At 34.1% G+C, this 27,735-nt stretch overlaps 3 protein-coding genes across 3 annotated transcripts; all 3 read left to right on the top strand.

The window, feature by feature from the left end:
- The first annotated feature begins 1,264 nt into the window (after positions 1-1,264).
- Positions 1,265-5,332, top strand: PMM (phosphomannomutase). The gene is made up of 12 exons (XM_078964071.1): positions 1,265-1,558; positions 2,557-2,648; positions 2,815-2,859; positions 3,006-3,072; positions 3,421-3,497; positions 3,678-3,713; positions 4,149-4,204; positions 4,282-4,381; positions 4,456-4,551; positions 4,637-4,726; positions 4,835-4,886; positions 5,101-5,332. The coding sequence occupies exons 2-12, from the start codon at positions 2,574-2,576 to the stop codon at positions 5,160-5,162; spliced, it is 756 nt and encodes a 251-aa protein (XP_078820197.1). The 5' UTR covers positions 1,265-1,558; positions 2,557-2,573; the 3' UTR covers positions 5,163-5,332.
- Positions 5,333-7,586: 2,254 nt separating this feature from the next.
- On the top strand, positions 7,587-12,722 carry LOC145005790 (propionyl-CoA carboxylase). Its single transcript, XM_078964898.1, has 14 exons — positions 7,587-7,745; positions 8,306-8,365; positions 8,508-8,709; positions 8,947-9,021; positions 9,108-9,209; positions 9,311-9,342; positions 9,443-9,556; positions 9,665-9,779; positions 9,870-10,060; positions 10,455-10,571; positions 10,645-10,725; positions 11,037-11,278; positions 11,471-11,510; positions 12,073-12,722. Exons 1-14 carry the CDS (start codon positions 7,725-7,727, stop codon positions 12,628-12,630), a joined length of 1,950 nt encoding a protein of 649 aa, XP_078821024.1. The 5' UTR covers positions 7,587-7,724; the 3' UTR covers positions 12,631-12,722.
- A 635-nt stretch (positions 12,723-13,357) lies between these two features.
- PLIM2B (GATA type zinc finger transcription factor family protein) lies at positions 13,358-15,997 on the top strand. The gene is made up of 5 exons (XM_078964008.1): positions 13,358-13,677; positions 14,367-14,466; positions 14,667-14,689; positions 14,777-14,869; positions 15,428-15,997. The coding sequence occupies exons 1-5, from the start codon at positions 13,543-13,545 to the stop codon at positions 15,752-15,754; spliced, it is 678 nt and encodes a 225-aa protein (XP_078820134.1). The 5' UTR covers positions 13,358-13,542; the 3' UTR covers positions 15,755-15,997.
- Positions 15,998-27,735: the final 11,738 nt, after the last annotated feature.

Below are 27,735 nucleotides of genomic sequence, written 5' to 3'. Positions count from 1 at the left end.
TTAAATCAAAATGAGTGTAATCAAAGATTAAATGTTCATAATCCCAAGCTTATGAGGAATATTGAACATTGTTGGTAATTGTTGCAAGAACTTAAAGTCATTTAATGATTTGATGAAAGAACTTATTTGAATTAAATCAATTAAATGAAGTTTTATTTGAAGAACATGTTTTGAATAAAACATTTTTTGTCAACTTGGATATTAGAGTTTATTAGTATCTAAATTATCAACCTAGATAGAACATAATCATATTCATTTTGCATATTTCAACATAATACATGTATAAGAATCAGAATCGGAAATGTATTTCTTTTACTAAATTCTGTTAACAATATTGTTTATTTATGAAGTTTAAATCTAGTTCAAACACAATCTCCCAATTTAATATTATTTGTATTATGTGTGAAAATATGACAAGATAAGAAGTCCTGTATTCCTGTGGACCGACATTGCTTACTCTATACTATCTTTAGTATAAGAAATAACAGTGACTTGAGTTTTATTAATATTATTTTATCCCATTATTTATTGATTGATAGCCAAACAATATATATATATATATATATATATATATATATATATATATATATATGGGGAAAAGTGAATATACCCTTACGGGTATATAAACTTAGGTATCGTTTTGTTTGATATATTCATTATATTGTTATTAAACTTCAACCTCTAAATTAATTTACTTTCAAGATTTTCAAAATTTCACTAATATCTTTATGTTATATCACATCTTTTTGCCGAACACCTACTAGGTTATATATATTGTAGTTGAAAAATGAAAATTATATAAGAGAAAGATAAATGTGTAATTTATAAAAATCATGGAAGTAAATCAAGTTATAAGTTAAATTATAAAAACATTGAACAATTAGAATGTATTATATGATACAAAACGACGTAGTATAGTGTGCTTGGGTACCTAAGCTTATATACCCGTAAGGGTATATTCACTTTTCCCGTGTATATATATATATATATATATATATATATATATATATATATATATATATATATATATATATATATATATATATATATATATATATATATATATATATTACTTTTCAGCAACCTGTTTACGTTATGATATAGTGATTTATTTTGTTAAACAAAATATAGGAAATTGACATGTGAAATTGACAAAAAGCAACGTTGTGCTGATTTATCTGCAAATATTAAAAAACGATTTTTTTTTTTTTTTTTTTAAAGCAAATGGGTTATTAAATAGGGAGAGTAGAAGAATGGAAGAATTGGCATGTGGTTAACTCACCCTCACCAAAAAAAGCGTGTCGCATACTGAAAAACAGCACCCTAATTCTTTTTAAAGTCAATAAACACAGACTCGCTTCAACAATCCAATAGAGATTAATCTGTGGATCACTCTACACCTTTGAGTGCTACTTCACCAATCTCTCCTAACTTTTCCCCTCTTCATATCCCCCAAACCCCCCCACGCAGCTTAATATCCAGCATTGCATTTGGGTTGGGAGATTTGAAGCACGACAGCAGGATACATATTCATCTTCAATTCAATTCAATTTGTGCGGTAAGTTTATGTTTTGAACTATTTTCTAGCATTGATCTAGTATTTGGTACACATGATTTGGGTTTTACCATTAATCTTATCAACTAAGTTCCGATCCTGTAAATATGTATCTGTTTACGTTTGTGAAATCACGGACAAGTTTCTAGCATTTTGAACAGATCATGGAAGTTGGAGTAAAATTTTGAATCGTTTGGGCTCTTGCAAACAATTTGATTGTGCTATAGATCTATTGATACCTAATGGTTGTGGGGGTTATGAATCGAAATGTGAGCTACCAAATTTGAATCACTAACTATGTTTGATAAGAAACTTATCTAATCCACATAAGTAGTAAAAGTGAGAGATCTCTATCATTAATTAGGTAAGGAATTTATTCTGGTAAAGTTATGTAGTTTAAGGCTTTTGTTCGTCTTCTCGATTGATTTGATTGTGGATTCATGGTGTAGATCTCTATAAAACACCTAAGCTCGGGCTAGTACGAATTGAAATGTCAAGATCTAGATGAGATTGGGCTTGCATTCATATGGGCTCATGAATGAAAATCCAATGTCCTATAGGCTATAGGGATACTTGTATCATTTGGTTTGCTGATCCAAAGATAGATACAGAAGTATAGATAAGTTAGCTTCTTTTTGTAGATACCATACCACTGGTATTAAATTTAAAACCATCAATGTTGACAGATGGCTTTCGGTGGTTTTGTATTCTACTGCCTAGTGTCACGTTTTATCGGTTGTGCTTGTATTATATATATATATATATATATATATATATATATATATATATATATATATATATATATATATTGAGTTGGATCTAAAAACATAGCGCACCATAGAGGCAAAATTCAGAAGGTTTGATACAACTCATGATTGTTGCATACTCTTTGATTTTACTGATATTACAGATCTTGATAATATGTGTACATTACATTTACATTATATATGGTGGTTGTTGTCTTCATTTTATTGTATTTCTTTTATGATGTTTGGTGGCAGTAAGAGATAGATAGAGGATGGCTTTGAGTTTGAGAAAACCTGGTTTGATTGCTTTGTTTGATGTTGATGGCACTCTTACTGCTGCACGCAAGGTACACCTGACTATTTCTTACAATCTTAACTGCATTTAAAGACTCTAATAATTTTTCTTTTCCTTATGGAGATTGTTACTTTGTTGAAATTAGTTTAGATTATAGAATTGTTGTTTCTTTTGGCTTTACTTGCAATTAGTTTACAGTTTTTGCTTCAAAATTGCAGGGGATTACTCCAAATATGTTGAAATTCATGCAGGATTTGCGCAAGGTACATGAGTTTTGTTGTTTGATTGATGTGTTCTTTCTCTTTTGGCACATTATTTCAATGTCTTGAGTTTTTGTTTTTTTTTTTTTGTTTTTGTTTTTGTTTTATGTTTTATGTTTTTTTTGTTTTTTGTTTTTTTCTGCTTACAGGTTGTTACTGTTGGGATTGTTGGAGGATCTGACCTCGTTAAGATATCAGAACAGCTAGGGTCAACAGGTCAACTACAATATCTTTCTGTATATATATATATATATATATATATATATATATATATATATATATATATATATATATATATTCCCACATTCCATATAGGCAGGCTTATAAAAATATGGGTATTTGGTGCATAGATTGAAGAGGCTCTTAGATTCGAGTTCTTGAAGTCGACCTTTATAAAAATGTTTGATATGATGTTTATTCAACAATTCCTTCTTTATTATGAAAAAAATTGTTTACTCTTTTGATGGCTACTTTTAGTAGCATATATATATATATATATATATATATATATTTTAAAAAAATTGTTACATATGAATTAACAATGTAGCTCCAATGTGTATACAGTAATTAATGACTATGATTATGTGTTTGCTGAGAATGGGCTTGTGGCCTACAAGGAAGGAAAGCTACTTGGAAAACAGGTAGTATTATATTCAATCTTCAGAATTTCAGTTGAAATATTATACAAATTACATTATTTAGACACAAGTTTCCCTCACTAACGCTTGAAAGCTGAGGAGCTTTGGTGCACTGAGGTTCTCCTTATGTGCCTTTTTGTAATTTAATTGATCAATTTTCCCTGATGTGTTTTCTCTTTACAGAGCTTGAAGACTCATCTAGGGGATGAAAATATCAAGGTAAAAAAGAGTTTTTTTTTTTTTTAATGGATTTAGCAATTTAGGGGGTGCTTGGATTATTGCCTTTTGAAGAATCAAAATTAGACAATCAGATGTTCACTTAATCGGTTGATTGAAGCTAAGATGAGTTAAAATAATTTTACATTTTTTTCTTTCTATAATTTAGTTTTCTTACAAAGATTTTTTACTTATCTCTCCAAATCCGATAAAATAATTAAAAAAAAAATCACTTTTACCAAAACACTTAAATATAAGTATTGTGATTTCAAGGTGTAATAACTAAAACACACATCCAAACACTCTTAATTTTAGGGGAACTTTGGGAAAGGAATGGAATGAAAAAAGACGTTTGTTTTATTTGATGGAATGGAATGCGATTCATATAGCGCTTTGATATTGTAATAACTAAGCATACATGGTATGAATATAATGCAGGAGTTTGTCAATTTTACCCTTCATTATATTGCTGATTTAGATATACCGATAAAAAGGTAAGTAAAAACCTAAAATCTTGCAACAACTTATCATCTTTTTTTTATAGCATCTTTATAGATACTCTTAATTTTAGGGGAACTTTTATTGAGTTTCGAAGTGGGATGATCAATGTTTCACCAATTGGCCGAAACTGCAGTCAAGAAGAACGTGATGAATTTGAGAAGTATGATAAGGTACAAATTCTTCTTATTCCCTTCCAACAATAATCTAATATGCTTTTGATGATAAATTAAATATTCTAATTTAGGTTCATAATATACGTGCAAAAATGGTGGAAATTCTTCGAGAGAAGTTTGCTCATCTTAACCTAACCTTTTCAATTGGTGGCCAAATTAGCTTTGATGTAAGTAGCTTCTTACACATGAAGACATTATTTATTTATTTCTTTATTTAATAAATCTTTTGTTTGAAAAATGCTTTTGATATAGGCTTTCCCTCAAGGTTGGGACAAAACTTATTGCTTGAAATACTTGGATGAATTTGAAGAGATTCACTTCTTTGGAGATAAGACTTACAAGGTACTTCTAAAATTATATTAAAAAAAATCTCTGTTTTTATTTCTATTTTTTTGGTGTTTTAGAATACTATATATTTCAAGTATGATCTTCATTAACTTTTTTTATTAGGGGGGAAATGATCATGAGATTTATGAATCTGCACGAACTCTTGGTCACACAGGTTAGCTTCATTTACAATTTTTAATTTTTAATATATCATATATAGTTTAAAGAAAGTGTTTGACTAGTTAAATATATCTAAAACACCCTTGGTTTTTCAAACTTAAAGATTATTGTGAGGTGAACCCAAATGATACAATTAATTTGTTTCTACTATCAATGATGGGCAGATAAGTAATTTAACTTATCAACCGTTTGTTCTTTGCTTTTTTCAGTTACGAGCCCTGATGATACTGTGAAACAATGTACTAGCCTATTTCTCAACAACCAAGTTTGAGTGAAGGGGACAAACATGTAATTTGGTTTTTGTGAAACTGTTTTAGGAAGCCAAGTCCTAATATGTTGTAATCTTTTTGCTTCATAGAGATCCACTACATTTTATATATTTGGTTTTCGTAATTATATATGAAATTTAAAATATGATGAATGCATTTGGTATTAAAGAGATGTTTGGTTTGCAGAATGTTTTTTGAATATTCACAAGTAAAACTCCAAATGTGTCATCTCTTGTAGATTTTGATGTTTAAAATTCAAGCGTCATTATTTAATGATGATATAAAATATGATTTTGATTATTCAATGTTTCAGATAATCGATATATAATATTGTAACAAAAGCAAATATTACATTTTATTTTCACTCGCTGATTAGGATTTAAGATAACCAATATATCAAGTCCATCATGTTTGCGCCTGGAATATGATCATGTAAAAACCCATATTTTTTTGATCCATCGATTTTATATACCAAATTTGTTACATGACTCTATATGCAAGAATAAATAATTTATCAAATCCATCATATTGGAAGTTGTTTTTTTTTTTCACATTTTGATATACTGTATTAAATTTGAGAGCAAGGTTTTTGTTTCATTAATTAATTAAAAATTAATAATTAGAGTTGGAAAAAGATTTTTTGGATTTGCAAAAATACATCATAAACATATTATACCATTTGTTCATGAAGTGAAAAATATAGAAAATGAAATTTATTTTTGTAACATAGAGATTTACTTTTTTTTTAACGACAAAATTATATTAATAAAATGACAATGGGAAGCTTGCAAAGTATGTTAAACTGTATTTTTATTAAATAAATGGCTAAACATATATTAGTTGATATTTAATATTATTACCTTGCTTATTATTATATGTACAGTAATTCAACTTTTAAAAAGAGAAAAAAAAACCTATGTGAAATTGAAGTCTATTCTAATAAATAAAAATATAATATTTTTTTGTCACATGTTATACTCTTATTCATTTTGTCATGTATCATTTGTGATTATTTTAAATTAATTTTTTACACATGTTATTTTATGTTTTTTTTTTTTTTTTTTCATTTTATTAAATTCCATATAATATTTAAATGTAATAAATATATAATAAATGACTATCAATTTAATTAATGCAACTTTCCTTTTATTTTAAAATTTTTTAAATTAAAGCTAATTATTTATTTTATTTATTTATTTAAATTTTAAAAAAATGAGCATTTCAATTTCAATAATTTATAGCAAAAGTAGAAAAAATATTAGCTGTAATATACAAATTTTATAGCTAATTTATATATAAAAATATCATGTTTTTTCTTATTGATTTTTTACACTCAGTACTCTCATTTTTCCTATTGCAGGATACTGCACTTTAGGCCCAATTAATGCAATATAGTTCAAATGCAAAGCAAGTTTAATTACTATAACTTGGTATACTTTTTAATTATGTCCTAATAACATAAAATTTTGAAAATATAATTTTATAATTGACTAAATGTTTTAGAAATACAATGTTTTAATAAAAAAAATTAAAAGTGCAATATACAAATAAGTGAAAGTAGATTACTAATTATTGCATTTAGCCAAATAATAAATTAAATATGCTTAAATTCCATAAAAACTATTATAATTTGTTTTTTTTTTGTTTAACCACCATTTTTTTTGTTTATGTATTAACCTCTAAGAATTTGTTTTTTTATTCACAGTAAAGCGTTTTTCAACAATGAATTGCAGAAAAAAACCATTAAAAAACTGTTTTTCTTATAGAAATTAAAGTTTTATACAGTAATTTTCAGAGAAAAAAAAATCAATCTATAATTGTTTAAATAAGAAAATATTTAATACGTAAGACCGTCTACATAACATCAAATGCATTGCAAATAAATTTTGAAAGCCACCTCAGTGCTTATCAATTGTTGGAAGCCTTTCAAACAAACCAAGTGGGACCAAATTTGTTTTTATGGCATAACTTTTCTTTATTTTATTTTTATGTTTAGTATAATAATATACATTATATCATAATATTAAATTCATTAAATTTATTAAATTTTAAAACGATACACTTTTATGTTGAACTATTAGGTTATTTTAGATTTTTCATTAAAATATTTATAACTAATTTTTATATTATAAAATAAAATAAAACAAGTTAGTGACATAGATGTGACGTATTAAAATGTATACAAAATATTTCATAATTATAAATAATTAATATGAATTGAATAACACATTAATTTTTTTCTTTCTAAATTAATAAATTTAAAATATTTTGTTGAATATATATTATTTATAAATTATAAATAATTAATATGTTGTTAAAATGTGTAGGTTAATATTTAAGATGTATGTTAAAACGAGAACGGGTTATTGGAATTTGGCCTAAAAATCGTTTTTTAGCAATAAATTCAGGGGGTGAAAACTTTCATGTAATTTTTGTTCATTTTCATTAAGAGACTATAAATAGTGTTCTTGTTAGAGTGTTGATCGTAGTCTTGATTCTGCTTGATCATCGGTCGGAGACTGTGAAGTAGAAAGCAGAATCTCACTGCGTACCAACCGAAATCTATGGGCGACGATTATAAACCAGTAACTATTCTCCTTGATTTTATTTTAATCAGCCTCCTTCTTCTCGAATCCCTCAGTTTTTCCATTTGTTCCACTTTTATCATGATTTATGCATTAATCAGTGATTACAGTTTCCAGAATGGATTCCAGTTCTTTATATTAAGTACGGTGTAGATTTCGGAAAATTTAGATGAATCCATGTATGTGTATAGTTATTTATATATGTTTTGATTGTACAATCCTATATGTACGTCTCAGTTTAGATTGTAATTTACGAATGGAAACTATTTAGGGTTTGTGATTCTCTGTGGAAGCGTTTGTATGTATGTCATCTGAATTTTTGCAGAATTGAACAGAATCCGATCAACTAAGAGCAATTTTGTTTTGAAACAGTTGCTATAGATTCCATGACTTGCAATCTATGTAAATTTAGATAGCATTACCTATACTACTCAATTGATTACTTCTTAAAATAATCAGTACCTCGTATACCATGATCTAATACAGCTGAAATATCTATAATCACTTTCAAAACGCATTTACCTCCTTTTAAGTAATACAAGTCCACTTGGATATTGCAGTTGTCTGAGGAATACATCAATATTGGTGAACCAGAGACTCATAACTGTGTGATCAAGCTGGTTAGTAGACTTCATAAACCCTTTCCTTGTTCTTGCATTTATTTTTGTTGGTGATTCAGGTAAAATGTCATCTTAATTATAATTTGTTTAAATAAGTTCATATGAACCAATGGATAAACTCTATGATAATATTGTACTGCAGAGAGTAAGCCCTAGGAAGCGTAGGGACAAAGTTTTTGTTGGGTGTGGTGCTGGTTTTGGTGGTGATAGACCATCAGCAGCTCTTAAATTACTTCAAAAAGTCAAACATCTCAACTATCTTGTCCTTGAATGTTTAGCAGAACGCACCCTCGCTGACCGCTACCAAGCGGTGAAGTCAGGCGGTGATGGTTATGACCCTCACAGTAAGTTTTCACATAGAGAGGGGCATTTACGTCTTTTTCATAAAAGAAAGGTCAAGAGTGAGTCTGTGTCCCACCTTTTTGGGTGGGACAAAAGTCAAAAAGTTGAACTTTTGTCAGTTGACATCGGTCTTAGTCCAGGTCCAGTACATGCCAAACACAGTACAACCTGTTCTGTTCTGTTTTGATCTGTCTTGTCTTGCATAACAAATGGGGACTTATTGATCTGTGTATATGCAGTTTCAGAGTGGATGGAGTTGCTCCTTCCATTGGCTGTTGAGAGAGGAGTCTGCATTATTACCAACATGGGTGCCAGTAAGCAACATATTCTTAACATCTTTTTATTATTTTATGCAGGGTCCTCATATTTTGGCTTGTTTAAATGTATTATTTTTTGGAAGCAAATGCATTGGGTGCTCAGGAAAAGGTTTTGGAAATTGCAAGCAGACTGGGAATCAGGGTCACTGTGGGTGTAGCTCACCAATTTGACATTGCCAAAGCAGGTGTCAATCATGTTATTCTTATAACTAAATTTGTGAAGTTGACCTCATTTTTAGCTGTGTCAAACTTTGACCTTGTGTTTTGGTTTTCCATACATATCCAGGTCTTGGTGCTAATCTGAGAAATTTGAATGATGTAAGCATGTACTTTTCTGTATTTCCATAACTGTTTAGTAGCTAAATTGAAAAAATGGTATCAGCATATTAAATTTTAGCAATGATTTCCTCATTTTTAGGGTGTAAGCATATATCTAGGGGCAGCTCCAATTGTGGAGTGTCTTGAGAAGTACAATCCCAATGTTGTCATCACTTCCCGTGTTGCTGATGCTGCCTTATTTCTAGCTCCAATGGTATAAAATCATCTTTTCTTCTATTTCTATATATAAAAATAAAATCCCTATCTAGAAACTTCCAACAAAGTTTAAAATCATTGATATTTAATCTTTATTGGTTACAAGGTTTATGAACTAGGTTGGAACTGGGATGAATACATGTTATTAGCCCAGGGCTCTTTAGCTGGACACCTTCTAGAATGTGGGTGTCAACTCACTGGAGGATACTTTATGCATCCAGGTGATATAATTATTATATTAATAAATACAAGTTTGACTTTTTTGGTCATGGTCAAACCTAATAGTATTTTTTATTCTTTTACGATTGCAGGAGACAAATATAGAGACATGCCTTTCGAGAAGCTTCTAGATTTGTCCCTTCCTTTTGCTGAAATTAGTGATGAAGGTAAAGTGTGTGTAGCAAAGGCAGAAAGGAGTGGTGGGGTGTTAAATTTCAGTACTTGTGCTCAACAGCTTCTTTATGAGATTGGGGATCCAAGTGCTTATATTACCCCAGATGTGGTGAGTCACTCAGTGCTTAAAATTCATAATTACAATTTTGGTCCCTGAGTAGAGCAGTTGATTTTTGCAATTTTTGTCCCAAAAACTTATCTCTTGCAGCTTCAGTTTTTGTCCCTGTTCCAAGAAAATGACTGTATATTTCATATTTAGGACAAATTTGTAAAAATCGGCTATACCCAGGGACCAGAAATACTCATTTTACTCGGATCAATGATAAAAAAAAATGTTACAAAAACTTCAAATAAGGACAACAGTTGCAAGTGAAAACTTTTTAGGATCAGAATTTTAAAAATAAAAAAAACTATACTCAAGAGACCAAAAATGTAAATTAATCTAATTTCAAAGATATTAAAATTGCTCTTACACTATTTTAAATTATGATTTTTTTAATCAGGTGATAGATTTTCGAGACGTTTCATTCCAGCCATTGTCAACCAATAAAATTGGTTGTGATGGAGCAAAACCTGGTGTAATATCTGCACCTGATAATCTTTTAGCATTAGGTTCAAAGGTATTTCTATTTATTTCACGATGTGAATTTAGTTTCATGTTGAAAATTTAATCTTTTATTTGTTCTAATGAAGGACTGTGGATGGAAAGGATGGGGAGAGGTATCATATGGTGGATATAAATGTATTGAACGAGCTAAGGCTGCTGAATTTTTGGTAACAATCCTGTATTTATTGTTAGAGTAAATTACATTTTTGATCCTTGAGTATAGCTGCTCTTTGCAGTTTTCGTCCCAACAAGTTTTCTCTTGCAAATTTGGTCCTCATTTGGGGTCTTGTAATGCATTTGGTCCCTGCTCCAAGTTGAATGACTATTTTTGGTCCTTGAGTATAGCTTACTTTTGTAATTTTGACCAACATAGCAAGAGAAAAAAAAAAATTGGGACCAAAATTGCAAAAATTCAGATATACTCAGGGACCAAAAATGTAATTTAATCTAAGCATTTGTTATTATTTTGATTTGATAGGTAAGATCATGGATGGAAGAAGTACATCCTGGTAGTAGTAAGTGTATAATGTCTTATATAATCGGAGTTGATAGCCTCAAGGCAAAGGCAATTAGGCTTGAAAATATTCCAAGGGCTTTTGATTGTGAAGACATACGATTGAGAATGGATGGATTATTTGATGAAGAGAAACACGCCGTTCAATTAACCAAAGACTTCATTGCTTTGTACACAAATGGGCCCGCGGGTGGCGGTGGTATTAGGTCAGTCTGGATAAAGTGTTGTCTGTGTGTCTGTCTGAATAAATGATTTTTATAAAAATAAAATAGAAAATGACCGCATACGTACTTGGGGAAATAAAAGGAAAGAAATAAACGAGGTCAAATTTGTAAAAAGTTAGGGCTTATATTAATACCCTCTATACTTAGCTTACAATCTTGTATTTTGAAATGCAGCACCGGACACAAGAAAGAGATCATTCTTGAGAAAGGATTGGTATGTAACAGCTTGTTCATGTCTAACAATAAGTTGTCACAATATTTTATTTTAAGTGATCTAAATTTTGGTTCCTGAGTATAGCTGATTTTTGCAATTTTGGTCCTTATTACAAGTAAAATGACTATATATATGGGACGAAATTTGCAAAACTCAGCTAAACTCAGCTTCTACTTGGAATAGGGACTATAAACGTAAAAGGAACCTCAAATGAGGACCAAAATCACAAAAAAAAAAGGTTATACTTAGGGACAAAAATGTAATTTTCTCTTTATTCTAGAGTAAGTTATATTTTTGGTCCCGTTTTTTCATTTTTGATCTTTTCCAAATTTGATCCTTATTTGAGATATTTTATAATGTTTTTGGGCTCAGATCCAAGTAAAATGACTACTTTTGGTCCCTGAGTATAAGCTAAATTTTCAATTTTGGTCCCAAAAATATATTCCTCCTACTTGGAATTGGGATAGAAAAACGTTACAAAAACCTTGCATAAGGAACAAAATTGCAAAAATCAGCTATACTCAAGGACCAAAAATATAATTTGCCCTTTATTTATTTTCAGGTTGGGCGTGAACATATCTATTGGAAAATCTCTGCAAAGCAAAACCAACCAACAAACTCAAAGAAACGAATCACCATAATCTCTGAAGAAACAATGCCTTCGAATAATCTAAACAAGTTAGTATCAATATCATCTCCTGGGACTGGGACCCACCTCTCCCCAGCCCCATCAAACCAAAAGGTCCGTTTGTATGACGTGGCACATAGTAGAGCTGGAGACAAAGGTAACGATATAAACTTTTCCATCATCCCACATTTCGCAGCGGATATTGAGCGTCTGAAAAACATCATAACGCCAGACTGGGTCAAAACAGTTATCTCGCCTCTTACAAAGCAGACCACTAATTTGACCATGTCAGATGATGACATGGAACTGAGAGACAAATGGGTGGATGAAAATGTTAAGGTGGAGGTCTATGAAGTACGAGGTGTACATTCGTTGAATGTTGTTGTGAGGAATATTCTAGATGGTGGAGTTAATTGTTCAAGGAGAATTGATAGGCATGGTAAAACTATATCAGATCTTATATTGTGTCAAGAAGTTGTTGTGCCACTTTGATTCGACAATGATGTATGTATGTAACTGTAAAATTATCAACATTTATTTTTCATGAGTTTGAGAATATGTATGGGAGTACATTATTTTATATATATCTAAATATTTTATAAAACTCATCTTATATTAATCAAAATCAAAATCATGATACCTAAAATATAATACCAAAAAATATGGTTTTATTTTGTGGCTTAGTTAAATAATAAATTGATATACAATAATACAAAACAAATATATACAATTTTAAATAATATTTAAATAAGAACGACAGACTCAATTTGATTTAAAAATTGAGTGATCATTAAAAAACTTCTTTTATTCAACCTCAATGTGACGATGGCTTTAAGTGAGAGGCTGGGGATGTTAATCAGACGATTAGAATTAAGGGATTTGGTGGACAATCAGTTTAACAAAATATAACTATGTTCAAGAATACTTTTGTGATATTTTGGTTTAATACGATAGCTATTAGAAAAAAAAAAAAAAAAAACCTCAAATGGTTAATTAGCATAAAGATATATCACATATTTTACTAATAATATTAATTTAAAAACAATAAAAGCTAGCCACCCTTTTTTATTGCATCAAAATGGAATATTATCCGTGTTTTTCTCAAAATTATGAAAATGTCCAATCACGTGTTAGTGTTTTATGAATTCGATTAGAGTTTAACCTTTGTACCGTTGTAAAAAAATAAAAACAAAACGAATTTTGTGTGATTTATATTAGTTTTTTGTCTATTCAAAAGGAAAAGAGTCTATTCAATTATTTGACATGGATATTTAAGTGTTTGGTAACCCATTTTTGTTGGGTTGCTTTCTTCTTAATTGTTAAGGTTTTTGATCATTCATTTCGAAAGCAAACCGAAGAAGAAAAACACACAAAAGAGAGAGAGAGAGAGAAGAAGAATCAAAAATGTCATTCACAGGAACTTTAGACAAATGCAAAGCTTGTGACAAGACTGTCTATTTTGTTGATTTATTGAATGTAGATGGAATGACATATCATAAATCATGTTTCAAATGTACCCATTGCAAAGGAACGCTTGTGGTTTGTGTCTTTCATCCATTAATTTCTTCTTAATTTGTTGTTGTCGAATATTCGGATGACTAGTTTTATAATGATTTACAATGCATATGGCCCGTTTTAACCTTTATGGAGAATCAGTGATTATATATCTCATTATGTTGACACGAGATTGATATAGATCGTATATATTCATTGTGATTGAGCAACACGTTTTTATATTGATTTCACATGCGCAACTCATATCCTCTATCCCTTTAGGAATAACATTTTGTAATGTTAATACAAAATGCTGGTGTTCATATTTTATTAGTATCTAGCTAGTCTTTATGATGAAATTTATTGTCTTCCAAAAAATACAGATTGTGGATGCTTCACTTTTTACCATTATCATCCGAAGAGTTCTTATTAGTACGCTTGTCTTGAAATCAATAATAGAGTTTGAAATCTATGAAAATACCAAGTTTATAAATTATTATAACTTATTGGAAGGATGAAGATTATTTTTCATAAAAAAGAAAAAGCATATCTTTGGTAGAGAGTTATTAGCTCGTTTATTTTCATTATTTGATTTGTGTACCCTATGTTGTATGCTTGCATGAAATGTGTTTTCATACAAAAAAGGTCATGTATAGCATAAAATTATAATGAAATTATAACAGAAAACATTATTTTTGTATTATTTAATGAATTAATATAACTTGTTTCGGCAGATGAGCAACTACTCCTCCATGGATGGAGTCCTCTATTGCAGGACTCACTTTGAACAACTTTTCAAGGAATCGGGAAATTTTAGCAAGAATTTTCAAACGTGTAAGGTTTTTTCAACATATCTATTTACAAGAATTTTCAATGATCTAACAAAATAGCATGACAAAACCATAAGACCGAACATCTCATAATATACAATCCATAAAAGTGATTGTTTGTTCTATATTGTTATTAGCGACACAAAAACATTTTAAAAAGTCACATTTTAGTTTGAGTTTCTGATGTTGCTTCAATTTTTGCAGCAAAAGCGGAAAAAGATTCACAGGTATATATGTTTAAATATCTTATGGGTACATGAGTTTCTTGTCTTTTTATATATTGTTTTTCAAATAACATTACTGTTGTGATGCAGCCAAAGGCACCACCAAGTAAAGTTTCATCTATGTTCTCTGGAACTATAGACAAATGTAGAGCTTGTAACAAAACCGTTTATCCTCTGGAAAAGGTTTGGACATTATTAGTTGTTATTAGTCATGAATTTAAATAGAACATAAGGAATATAGTTACTTTTATTTATGCATTAAAAGTTGCATATTTTATTCGATTTGAATCTTTAATAGAAGGCATGTAGAGATCAATATTGCTTTACATCATAGGAAAAAATAACCACTATATAACTTGAAAGTTGTATACAACTTTTACTATTTGCTAGATATGATCGAACAATACCATCATACTATACTGATTTGTATCTTATGCATTAAAACATATACCTGTATATATATGTACGTATATAGCATTAAAAGAATATTTACGTCGCATTGGATTTAACTATATTTTAATGTTCGATAAACGACACAACATAGGCCATTTGTAAGAAAACATATACCTTTATATATATGTACGTATATAACATTGGAGTTTTAGAAGCATAGGAGAAGTACATATCCAAGTTAAACATAATCATGCATGTTATAATGACTTGTATTTTAAGCATGAAAAATTTATGCCTTATTCATCACAAACATTATATATAATAACTTGTACTTCATGCATGCAAAAGGTGACCATGGAAGGAGAACCATACCACAAGTTATGCTTCAAATGTGCTCATGGAGGTTGTCCTCTTACACATGCATCATATGCTGCCCTTGATGGTGTCTTATATTGTAAGCACCATTTTGCTCAACTTTTCATGGAAAAGGGAAATTACTCTCATGTCCTTCAAGCCGCAAACCAAAAACATACTGCTTCCTCATCCGAAGAGCAACCACCAGTAGAAGAAGGTGAACACACTGATGATACCCAATCTGAACCACCACCGGAGGCTGAAGAAGAAAAAGAAGAAGAAAAAGAAAAAGAAAAAGAAAAAGAAGAAGAAGAATCCTAAACAATACATCAATCATACAACCATTAACAACCACGTTTTGGCTAATTTTTGTCATATTGATTGTATATTTAAGAAAAATGTTTCACATTAATTCCTATAGAGGAAATATGAAAAACCCGAAATTATTTCTTATTTTGTGATTTATTTGATTGTCAAATCTATCATGAGTGTCAATGTATGTATGTTTATACAAACGAATGTGTAAATGTTTTGGAGTTCATGAATTTATGACTTATTTTTAAGAATTCACGTGAATGGAGCAAAATGTGTATTTTTATACATAAATGTGTAAATGTTGTACAGTTCTTGATCTTACAAGTTATTTTCAAGGATTCATATACATTAGAGTCTCAGGCAAATGCAATAAAGAGGCTTTAGCATTACACCCTAAACAAATGAGTATTTATACATAAATATGTAAATGTTTTTACAGTTCTTGATCTTACACATGCATATGAACGAAGTGCCTTTAAACATTCAAAATAAGTCCCTTCAATTTTTTCATACGGATTCTTTTAAATATGTAAACAATATTCTCCAAACCTCTAGCTAGCTAATTGTTTTCAAACTTTGAAATGCATGTGAACTTATATATCCATCTCTTTTTTTTTCTCATACATGTTGTACAACCAAATGTAATTGTTGCCAAAACTTACTTCAAAATAATAAAAATGGGTATATATAATGGGCTAATACGAAGCATACCCAAAATGGTATAACTATACATTAACACAAACCCCATATTTTTATGGAAAGGAATGGTTTGAACATTTAATATGGACTTAAACTCATGAAAACCCCCAATTTTTATCTGAAGGAGTGATCTGCCATTTAGAATTGACTTAAACTCATGAAACAGAGACGATGGGAGCTATTTGGTGATGATATTGATATACTGAGATCCATTATGTACATGAAGAACTAGAACCCTTCCCAAGGCATCATGATCACAAACAAGATAGATACCCATTTCTTTCTGTTGTAATAAGAGATGTAAACGAGTCAAGCTACTTATGAACTATCCAAGCTAGGATCGTTAAAAGATCGAAACAAGCCGAACCCTTGAGCCTAGAATGTTAGGATAATATTTGTATATATTTGTATTTTTCTAATCACTTATATTTATCTTATTGATAAGGTTTTGTAGTTAGTCTAGATTTTGTAAATTGAGTCGGTTAGAGAAAATCATTCCCTGTAACTGTTGTATAAAACAAACTAATAAACACGCAAGGAAACCGACAAATAATATTGAGAATTATATGTCGATTAGTTGCAAATAATAGATCCAATTATTGTTATTATATTACCGAGTTTCGTCCAAAACCAGATCTATCCTTCTCGATTAGATCCGATTATAAGAAAGGTAGAAGAAGACTGTCCTGTTATTGGACGAATTAAACACAAGACAGAAAAGTAAAACCGACCTGTTGATTGCTGACTTGATCTTGAAGCAACTGCACAGATCAGATTCCTGTCCTTAAAGGTTTTTACTTCGCTTGTATTGGCTGTAAGCAACAGAGTAAAACCCCAGGATTTAATGCAGCTAGATCGATATTCCAACAGCACTGGAAATCGACAAACACAAAGCGACTACTCGGAAACTAGAAGAAAAAACCGCAGAGAGAGGGAGAGCTTTCAGATTTTCGTGAGTTCTATATGGCTTCTAGGGAGCTGTATTTATAGTTATCGTAACCCTAGAAGGCATCAAACGGGCCCCCATAGGCCGGCCCCAGAAACCCTAGGGCGACAACTTGCTCTCCAAGCAATCTGTTTCCTGATCCTTCTAGAATACCTTGACTTGGTCTCCACGAAGTCAACAGCGGTCAACCATTTGACCGGATCGGTCAAACCGGCTTGACCCGAACTCGTCAAAAATAAAAGCTCCTCAGCTCCCAGCGACCGATGCGTCGTGCGGTCAACCATTTGACCGGATCGGTCAAACCGGCTTGACCCGAACTCGTCAAAAATAAAAGCTCCTCAGCTCCCAGCGACCGATGCGTCGTGCGAAGTGCAAAGTGCGCCTAAATCGCGCCATTTCGTGCACTCGCGGCGTCGGCTAGTGCTAGGCTAGGCTAGGTGCGCGCGTGGGCTTGGCCCATTCCCTTGATCCACTAAAGCCTTTGAAGGCCTAACAAGGGAATAGGCTTATAAACCCACAAAGGTTTCTTCTCCCCACCAATGTGGGATACAAAGGAAGTTGCCAACTTGCAATTCCTTTATATATAAAGTTCCAACAATCCCCCACCAAGTTGGCAAGTTTCCTTTCACTCAGACAGATGATGTCACTTGGGTGTCACGAAGATTAAACCCTAGTTTAATGAGAACAAACAAGAAGAGACCGATTCAATGGTATCCTTATAGGTTTAAACCATGAACCTCAATGACCTCTCCGGTTTACCCCCACACACCACAAGTCATATTTGTGTTCTCCCTGAGCGCTATTATGGCCATGCACTATAAATCCTTTTCATGACCCTTTAGAAGATAAACCACTAATCTTCACTTGAGGCGGCACCACCTCTAGATCGTATAGGCATAGTTTTACAACATCTTCATTGCTTAGATGTCTCCAAAACTACGTTAAGAGTCGTAACCAACCTCATTCTTGGCAACGACGCACTATCCTACCTCACATGGATCTATCATGAATGATAGTACCTTCTATCATCAGTGATTTCGTTGTTACCCTTTAAACTTGAAAATTAGGAGCACTAATGTCAAGTTGGGTTTCCATCACTAAATGATTCTATTGTGGTTTTAGACCCATGACTCTCGTGGTAGATGTAACCAAATCTCTCGTCAGAGGTTTGGTAAACGGATCTGCCAAGTTCCTACTTGTCTTGACATAGACAACCTTGATGGTACCACTTTCAATTAGTTGTCTCACGAAATTGTGACGCAGACCTACATGTCTTGACTTCCCATTATATACCGCATTATATACTTTAGACAGTGTGGCCTCACTGTCACAGTACATGGGTATTGAAGGCATCGGAATATCCCACAAACGTATATCCATAAGTATATCTCGAATCCACTCTGCCTCTTTGCCTGCTGCTGCTAAGGCAATTAGCTCAGCTTCCATCGTTGAATGAGCTATGCATGTCTGTTTCTTGCTCGCCCAAGAAATAGCACCACCAGCTAGAGTATAAATCCAACCACTTGTGGACTTTGAATCACTGGTGTGATCAATCCAGCTGGCATCAGAATAACCTTCAAGTATTCCATTAGATGACGAATATGTCAATTCAAAAGTACTTGTCCTTTTTAGGTATCCTAGTACTCTACCCACTGCTTTCCAGTGCTCCGTCCCTGGATTAACTGTATACTGACTCAACTTGCTTACAACGAATGCGATGTCAGGTCGCGTGCAGTGAGTAGCATACATCATGCTCCCAACTGCACTAGCATATTCTAGTTGGGCCACGGCTCGACCAGAATTCACCTTAAGTTTCACACTTGAATCAAAAGGAGTGTTAAATTCCTTAATGTTCAAATGTTGAAACTTTGTCAGAATTTTCTCTATGTAATGAGATTGACTCAGAGAAATCTGACTACCCGTCCTCTTCACCTTGATACCAAGAATAGTATCTACTTCTCCAAGATCTTTCATCTTAAAGTTCGAGGATAGGTATTTCTTCGTCTCAAGAATACCTTCTAGGTGAGTGCCAATGATCAACATATCATCAACATAAAGACATATAACTACTATGTAATCAGATGTATGTTTAGAGTAAATACATCTATCAGCACTATTGTGCTGAAAACCAAAGGCAGTTACAGTGGTGTCAAATCTCTCATGCCACTGTTTAGGAGCTTGTTTCAACCCGTACAAAGACTTAACAAGTCTACATACTTTGTTTTCTTGTCCAGGTATTACGAAACCTTTAGGTTGCTCCAGGTAAATCTCCTCTTTGAGATAACCATTCAGAAAGGCTGTCTTCACATCCATTTGATGAATATACAATCCCTTCAAAGCTGATATTGCTATGAGAGTCCTAATTGAACTAATTCTAGCAACTGGGGCACAGGTATCAAAATAATCGATCCCTTCTCGCTGCCTATAGCCCTTTGCAACCAACCTCGCTTTATAAGCAGATATGGATCCATCAGGATGATATTTCTTCTTGAATATCCATTTGGATCCTATGGGTCTTCTCCCCTTGGGTAGATCAGCTAACTCCCAAGTTCCATTACCCATAATTGAATCCATTTCGTCATTGATTGCTTCCTTCCACAGAGGAGCATCCCGAGACGTCATGGCTTCAGTAAATGTCTTAGGATCATCATCCAAATTAATTGAAAAGATGACCTCTCTCATCACTTTCATTTGTGTTCCTTCGACCAGATAAGAATAGAAATCATCTCCAAAGGTTTTCTCAATTCTAGCCCTAGTACTTCTCCTTGGTTCCTCCACATTGGAAGGAGGTGGGAGTATTTCTCGAGAGGTACTTGTAAGTGTTGTATGACTAGAGTTTTCTTCATCCTTAGAAAACTTGTCCTCAAAGAATTCCACATCTCTGGATTCCACAACAACACCAAAATCAATATCTAGTAATCGGTAAGCCTTGCTATTTTGAGCATATCCAATAAATATACTCTTATTAGCTCGTGCTCCCAATTTGGTTCGCTTAGGATCGGGAGTCCGATAATAAGCAACACACCCCCACACTTTCAAATAATCTAGGTTAGGCTTTCTACCTTTCCACAACTCATAAGGGCTTGTAGGAATCACACGACTAGTGATCCTGTTATGAACATAACAAGCAGTCAATAGTGCTGCCCCCCACAGATTGTTTGGTTGACCCGATTGGTTCAACATACAGTTGACCATCTCACAAAGAGTTCGGTTCTTCCTTTCAGCCAAACCATTCTGTTGAGGGGTGTATGGTGATGTTCTCTCATGTTTGATTCCATTCTCTTCGCAGAATGTGTCAAACTCTTGGTTGAAATATTCTCCGCCTCTATCCGAGCGAAGAATTTTGATGTGTCTTTCAAGTTGAATTTCGACCTCAGCCTTATATCGTTTAAATGCATCAAAAGCTTCATCTTTTGATCTCAACAAATAAACATGTAGATATCTACTGAAGTCATCACAAAATGTGATGAAATACCTTTTTCTTCCTCGAGTAAGGATTCCATTTAACTCACATATATCAGAATGAATCAACTCAAGTAAAGATGTGTTTCTCTTAACTGATGGAAATGGTTTCTTAGTGAACTTTGATTTTACACATGTTTCACATTTTTCAAAATCTTTTGAGTCATATTTTAACATACCTTTAGTTTGCATTTTTTCAATGTTTTTAACATTAGTGTGAGCTAAACATTTATGCCATAAAGAAATTGAACAAACAATATAACAAGAAAAGTTCACTTCATTCACATTAGCAACCAATCCATCAATTACATCATTTCCAACACTAGACACACTAGCAACACCACTCTCAACACTAGGACCACTCATATTTCCCTCATCACTAAGACATAAACGATACATTCCCGAAGTGTTGTTAGCCCTCCCAACATATCTTCTGCCTTTAGTGATCACAATTTTGCCTCTCTCAAGCACCATCTTGAACCCACCCTTGTCAAACTTGTCCGCAGAAACTAGACCCTTCGAGATAGTAGGAACATGAAGAACATCTCGAAGAGTCACCCATTCACCACGTGTGAACTTCAACCGAACATCACCCCTTCCTAGAACTTCAGCTCTATGGCCATCAGCACAGACGACAACCGTCCCATGAGGCATGGGTTGGTAGGTGCGAAAGCTCTCTCGTTGCCCACAAACATGCACAGTGGCTCCAGTGTCTACGAACCAACCTCGAGCACAGATTGCTCGAGTAAGAGAGGAGATCATGAAAATCTCTCCAAGGTTCACACTAGCCACCATTTCAGTAACCTTCTCGACTGCATGTGCAACCGGTATGGATTTGCGATCTTTGCATTCTCTCGCATAGTGCCCAATCTCTCCGCAGACGTGGCAAGGACCGGCCCTTTTTGGCTTTGAGTTAGGATTTTGATGACCCGGTTTCTTGAAGCTTTGTTTCTTGGGCCCAAAATTCTTCTTGTTCTGTCCCCCAGATTTGCCTTTGTGGCTAGAACTCCCACCTGACACATGATGCACACTTTGTCCAACTTTACCCTCGCTTGTCCCTGATGCGAGTTTCCTCCTCAATGCGGAGGTGTTTCATCAGATCATCCAAGGAGTAGTCCTCAGATTTGTGCATCATTCTCTTAGAGAAATCTTTCCACGAGGGTGGCAGTTTTGCGATTATCGCACCAACCTGAATGAGTTCTGGAAGAGAGATGGTGAGTGCGTTCAACTTGTTGACCATGACTTGGAGTTCATGCACTTGCTCCATAATTGGTTTGTCATCAACCATTTGAAACTCAAGATACTTGGACACAAGGTACTTATTAGTACCTTCTTTATGTGCCTTATACTTGAGTTCCAACGCACTCCATAGCTCTTTAGGATCTTTGACCGGCGAGTAAAGATCATAGAGCCGATCAGATAGGGAATTCTTGATGTGACCCACACAATTCTCTATGCAGAATCCTTTGTTTTTCCAGTTCTGCAATGACCGTTGGGTCCACAGATTCCCCTTCCTTTGGAATTGGATCATCAGGAATTGGTGCCAGTTTTGGGTCCAACAAAAAGGAGAGCTTCAAGACATGAAGCATGAACTTGACCTTTTCGGCCCAACGAGTGTAGTTCTGACCATCGAATTGGTCAAGTTTGGCAAACTCTTGGTTCATGAAGTGGAGGCTAGCAGTAGAGTCCATTAGTCTGTTGATTGATCACAAGTTAAAAAACCTTTAAGATTGTTGTATAAAACAAACTAATAAACGCGCAAGGAAACCGACAAATAATATTGAGAATTATATGTCGATTAGTTGCAAATAATAGATCCAATTATTGTTATTATATTACCGAGTTTCATCCAAAACCAGATCTATCCTTCTCGATTAGATCCGATTATAAGAAAGGTAGAAGAAGACTGTCCTGTTATTGGACGAATTAAACACAAGACAGAAAAGTAAAACCGACCTGTTGATTGCTGACTTGATCTTGAAGCAACTGCACGGATCAGATTCCTGTCCTTAAAGGTTTTTACTTCGCTTGTATTGGCTGTAAGCAACAGAGTAAAACCCCAGGATTTAATGCAGCTAGATCGATATTCCAACAGCACTGGAAATCGACAAACACAAAGCGACTACTCGGAAACTAGAAGAAAAAACCGCAGAGAGAGGGAGAGCTTTCAGATTTTCGTGAGTTCTATATGGCTCCTAGGGAGTTGTATTTATAGTTATCGTAACCCTAGAAGGCATCAAACGGGCCCCCATAGGCCGGCCCCAGAAACCCTAGGGCGACAGCTTGCTCTCCAAGCAATCTGTTTCCTGATCCTTCTAGAATACCTTGACTTGGTCTCCACGAAGTCAACGGCGGTCGACCATTTGACCGGATCGGTCAAACCGGCTTGACCCGAACTCGTCAAAAATAAAAGCTCCTCAGCTCCCAGCGACCGATGCGTCGTGCAAAGTGCGCCTAAATCGTGCCATTTCGTGCACTCGCGGCGTCGGCTAGTGCTAGGCTAGGCTAGGCTAGGCGCGCGCGTGGGCTTGGCCCATTCCCTTGATCCACTAAAGCCTTTGAAGGCCTAACAAGGGAATAGGCTTATAAACCCACAAAGGTTTCTTCCCCCCACCAATGTGGGATACAAAGGAAGTTGCCAACTTGCAATTCCTTTATATATAAAGTTCCAACAGTAACTCTATTAATACGTTTACTCATCAATGAATGAATAACTTACTTTTCCTCATATCTTTACCATATTTACATGGTATCAGCCTAACATTTCGATCCTTTAATGACGATTGATTCTTCATACCTCTGTCTCTAGTTCTAGTACAATTTTGGCTACTGCTTCTCCAGATTCTAGCATACCCAATCAATCTTTTCACTTCCCACATTATGCAATTCGCCTTGATTGTTCCAATTACTCTCTGGCGCAGTTCTGTTCGATCTGCATTAGAGGCTTATTGTTTGGTTTCATTTCTCACAAATACCAGCCCGCCGACATCCACCATTACTACTCCGACTGTCCCTGCAACAGATCCTGCCAATCCGTCCGCTACAGTCCAAGAATGTGTGGTTCCAAACCCTGAGTATACTGCCTAGATCAAGAAGGACTGTCGAGTCCTCCTATGGATTTGGTCGACACTCATAACTCCTCTTCTTGACCTTGTCGCCCGTGCTACCACCACTGCTGAAGCATGGAGCATTCTTGCTCGTACCTTTCATGCCTAGACAGGTGCCCGTCAAATGTATCTTCGCCAACAACTACAAACACTCTCCAAAGGGTCACTTCCCATTCTTGATTACTTTGAGAAGAAGCGTACTCTCATCGACTCTCTTCCTGACTGTATGTGTGTCATTCCAGATGCAGATTTTATGGCTTACATACTCTATGGTCTCGGTTCACAGTACAGTGCTTTCCGATCAGCTTTATCTATGAAAATCGAGCCATTATCATATGATGAACTACTTGGTCTTCTGTTACAGGAAGAGTAACGTCTGGAGGAGGATGCTCAATCTCTTTCTCCTCCTTCTGCTAATGTTGCATAACGCAAAGGTGGTGGTCGGAATTCACAACCTTCTACTGGACGATCTGATCAATTCTCTATTAATTGTTCCTCCATTGATGAGAATGCTGCCACAAAACCAAAAATTTATTGTCAAATATGCAAATGTACAGGTCATGATGCTCTTAATTGCTACCAACGCCTAAATCTTCAAGAATTTCCAACAACAAATCGTATTGCTTCTGCCTGACTCAACGTATTTGTAAAATTTTTCTTCATAGTTACATCAAACAACTCGTCTGATAGTGTTGGCCCTTGGTATGTCGACTCTGGTGCAAGTCATCATGTGACAGTTGATGTTAGTAAACTCTCTCTCCCTCTCTCTCTCTCTCTCTCCAGTCCAACTACAAGGGTAATGATCAACTTATGGTAGGGATGGTAAATCCCTTCCTATCACTCATTTTGGGCATTCTATCCTTTCTAATGGGTCAAATGGCCAGTCCCTATGTCTCAATCAGATCCTATTTGTCCCACAAATTGAAGAAAGTCTTCTAAGTGTTTCTCGCTTCACTAAAGACAATAATAATGTCTACCTAGAATTTCACCCTAACTTTTGTCTTGTTAAGAATATACAGGGACAGATCCTACTTTGAGGAACAATTGACAATGGCCTATATCCTCTCTCTTATTTCCCTGAGTCCTCACATGGTTTTCGTCCGGTTGCTTGTCTTGGCGAACGTACATCTCTTCAGTGTTGGCATCATCGACTTGCTCACCCTCATGTGTCTATTTTATGTTGGCTAGTCTCCAGTCGACAATTACCTTTGTCATGTAATAAACTGGAATCTATTTGTGGTTCCTGTCAACTTGGTAAAAGTCATAAATTTCCTCTACTAATGAGAACAGAGTCATCTGCAAAACCTTTTGATTTAATTCATTCAGATAAGTGGGGTCCCTCACCCAAGTTATCTACAACCGGTTATCGCTATTATGTGAGCTTCATTGATGATTATTCTAAGTTTATTTGGATCTACTTTATTAATAATAAATCTCAAGTGTTATCTGTATTTCAAATGTTTCTTCAATTAATTCAAACTCAATTCTCCATTCAGGTAAAATCTTTTCAAACAGATTGGGGCAGTGAGTATCGTAATTTATCAACCTTGCTCAAACAGAAGGTTATACGTCACAGGGTATCCTGTCCATATACTCCAGAACAAAATTGATCTTCTGAGCACCGTAATCGAGTTATAGTTGAAAAAGGTCTTTCCTTATTAGCTCATTCTCAATTACCTCATACGTTTTGGTAACAAGCATTTCACACCTCAATTTATCTCATTAATCGCCCCATCACTCTTATTTTTAACTACAAATCATCATTTGAGTGCTTATATGACAAATCTCCTAACTATGGATTCTTGAAATCATTTGGTTGCCTATGTTACCCTTTCCTTCGTCCTTATAACTCCAAAAAATTGGAGTACCGATCCCTACCATGCATCTTTTTGGGTTACAACTCCAAACAACAAAGGATATATATATATATATATATATATATATATATATATATATATATATATATATATATATATATATATATTCATGTTTCTACATCCCTGCACTTACATCTCCCGCTACGTTATATTCGATGAATCAGTTTTCCCGTATCCTACTCACTCATTGTCACCAAAGTCACCTGACTCACATTTCTTAGGTACCGTACCGTTGTCTCTATTGAAACAAGCTGATATCACAAAACCTGGTCCTTCTATTGATTTGGGTTCCTCTACTGAAAGCTCTTGTAGTTTAGATAACAATCAAGATATACCCTTATCGAGTCAGCCTGTTTCTACTATCCCAATGCCGTCTTTCCCTGAGTCTAGGATGGGTTCTGGCTCAACATCTTTCTCCGGGTCTGCTTCTACATCTCTACCTACCACTTCACCTTCACCACCTCCTCCAACCTACCCGAATGCACCATCTTGGTTTTGACCTCCTGACAACTCATCCCATATAATGACGGCTCGCTCATCTACGCATTCTTTAAAACCAATAACCCTTTGTTCCACAAAATACCCCTTGCCTATTTCCCTCACAACCATTATAGAACCAAAATTTTACCACCAAGCATCCAAAAACCCTAACTGGCATAATGCTATGCAATCTGAGTTTGATGCTTTAATGTATAATGATACTTGGGACTTAGTTCCCTGGAGCTAATTTAGTTGGTTGTAAGTAGGTGTACAAGATCAAGAGAAAGTTTGATGGATCCATTGATCGGTATAAGGTGCATCTTGTAGCAAAAGGATTCAATCAAGAAGCTGGTGTTAACTACTTTGATAAATTTAGCCTGGTTGTGAAGCCTACAACTATCTATATTATTTTGAGTTTAGCTAATTCTCATGATTGGTCTCTTCACCAAGTTGATGTTAATAATGCGTTTTTAAATGGAGATCTTACAGAAATAGTGTTTATGAATCAACCGCCAGGATTTGAGGCTTCGGATAAACCCAATTATGTTTGCAAGCTCCGGAAGGCAGTTTATGGGCTTAAACAAGTGCCACGAGCTTGGTTTAACAAGCTCTCTAGTTCTTTAATAAAGTTCGGTTTTCGTGCATGTATCTCAGGTCTGTCTCTTTTCATCAAGCGTCATGGCATGCACGTCATGTACATTCTCATTTATGTTGATGATTTAATTATTACCGAGTCTAATGCCACCTTTATCGATGAATTTGTACAGCTTCTTCACCGTGATTTTTCACTCAAGGATCTTGGAACACTTCAGTTTTTCCTTGGCATTGAAGTGTGCCGCTCTCCATCGTCTATTCAGCTTTCTCAATAAAAATACATTTGTGATATCCTTAACCGTAGCAACATGTCTGGTGCAAAGCCGATCTCATCTCCAGCTAAGCCATGTACACGTTTAATGCAATCTGGCAACCCACTACTTGATCCATCTCTTTACCGTAGTGTAGTGGGGGCTTGTGACAACCCGAAAATTTTATTCAGTCAAACCCAAAAAGTTAATCACTTCATATTATAAGTCAATTTCATTTCTATTTGTTTTTAACAAATTTAAAGTTAGTTTGACTATTATAATAATTATTCTTTAAACGAACGGGTGAAAAGATATGCCATCTCGAGTCTTGAAATTTCAAAACCGCGAATACCACGTAGCTTAGAAGTTCACGGCCAAACTTTTATGTTTGGGCCTCAAATTACCCTAAAAACCGTAAACTCATGCTTAAGCATGAGTTTACTCCCCAAAACCCTCACTTCTCATTTGCAACCTCAAGAGTAAACTCCAAACACTCTCAAGTATCATCCCGGTTTTCGCCCGATTTCCCGAAAACATAAGTATTTCTCGACTTGATTAGTTGATATAACAT

The sequence above is a fragment of the Lactuca saligna genome, chromosome 7 (assembly GCF_052625555.1).
Source record: "Lactuca saligna cultivar CGN05327 chromosome 7, ASM5262555v1, whole genome shotgun sequence".
Taxonomy (NCBI): Eukaryota; Viridiplantae; Streptophyta; class Magnoliopsida; order Asterales; family Asteraceae; genus Lactuca; species Lactuca saligna.
This window is presented reverse-complemented; position numbering and strand designations above follow the sequence as displayed.

Bases quoted from the DNA above. Each gene is read 5' to 3' on its own strand.
- PMM (XM_078964071.1), top strand. From the start codon at position 2,574: ATGGCTTTGAGTTTGAGAAAACCTGGTTTGATTGCTTTGTTTGATGTT. The intron at 2,649-2,814 runs GTACACCTGACT...TCAAAATTGCAG, and splicing joins CTCTTACTGCTGCACGCAAG to GGGATTACTCCAAATATGTT. The intron at 4,205-4,281 runs GTAAGTAAAAAC...TCTTAATTTTAG, and splicing joins TTAGATATACCGATAAAAAG to GGGAACTTTTATTGAGTTTC.
- LOC145005790 (XM_078964898.1), top strand. From the start codon at position 7,725: ATGGGCGACGATTATAAACCA. The intron at 9,557-9,664 runs GTATAAAATCAT...ATTGGTTACAAG, and splicing joins CCTTATTTCTAGCTCCAATG to GTTTATGAACTAGGTTGGAA. The intron at 11,511-12,072 runs GTATGTAACAGC...ATTTATTTTCAG, and splicing joins TCATTCTTGAGAAAGGATTG to GTTGGGCGTGAACATATCTA.
- PLIM2B (XM_078964008.1), top strand. From the start codon at position 13,543: ATGTCATTCACAGGAACTTTAGACAAATGCAAAGCTTGTGACAAGACT. The intron at 14,690-14,776 runs GTATATATGTTT...GTTGTGATGCAG, and splicing joins AAGCGGAAAAAGATTCACAG to CCAAAGGCACCACCAAGTAA. The intron at 14,870-15,427 runs GTTTGGACATTA...TGCATGCAAAAG, and splicing joins CCGTTTATCCTCTGGAAAAG to GTGACCATGGAAGGAGAACC.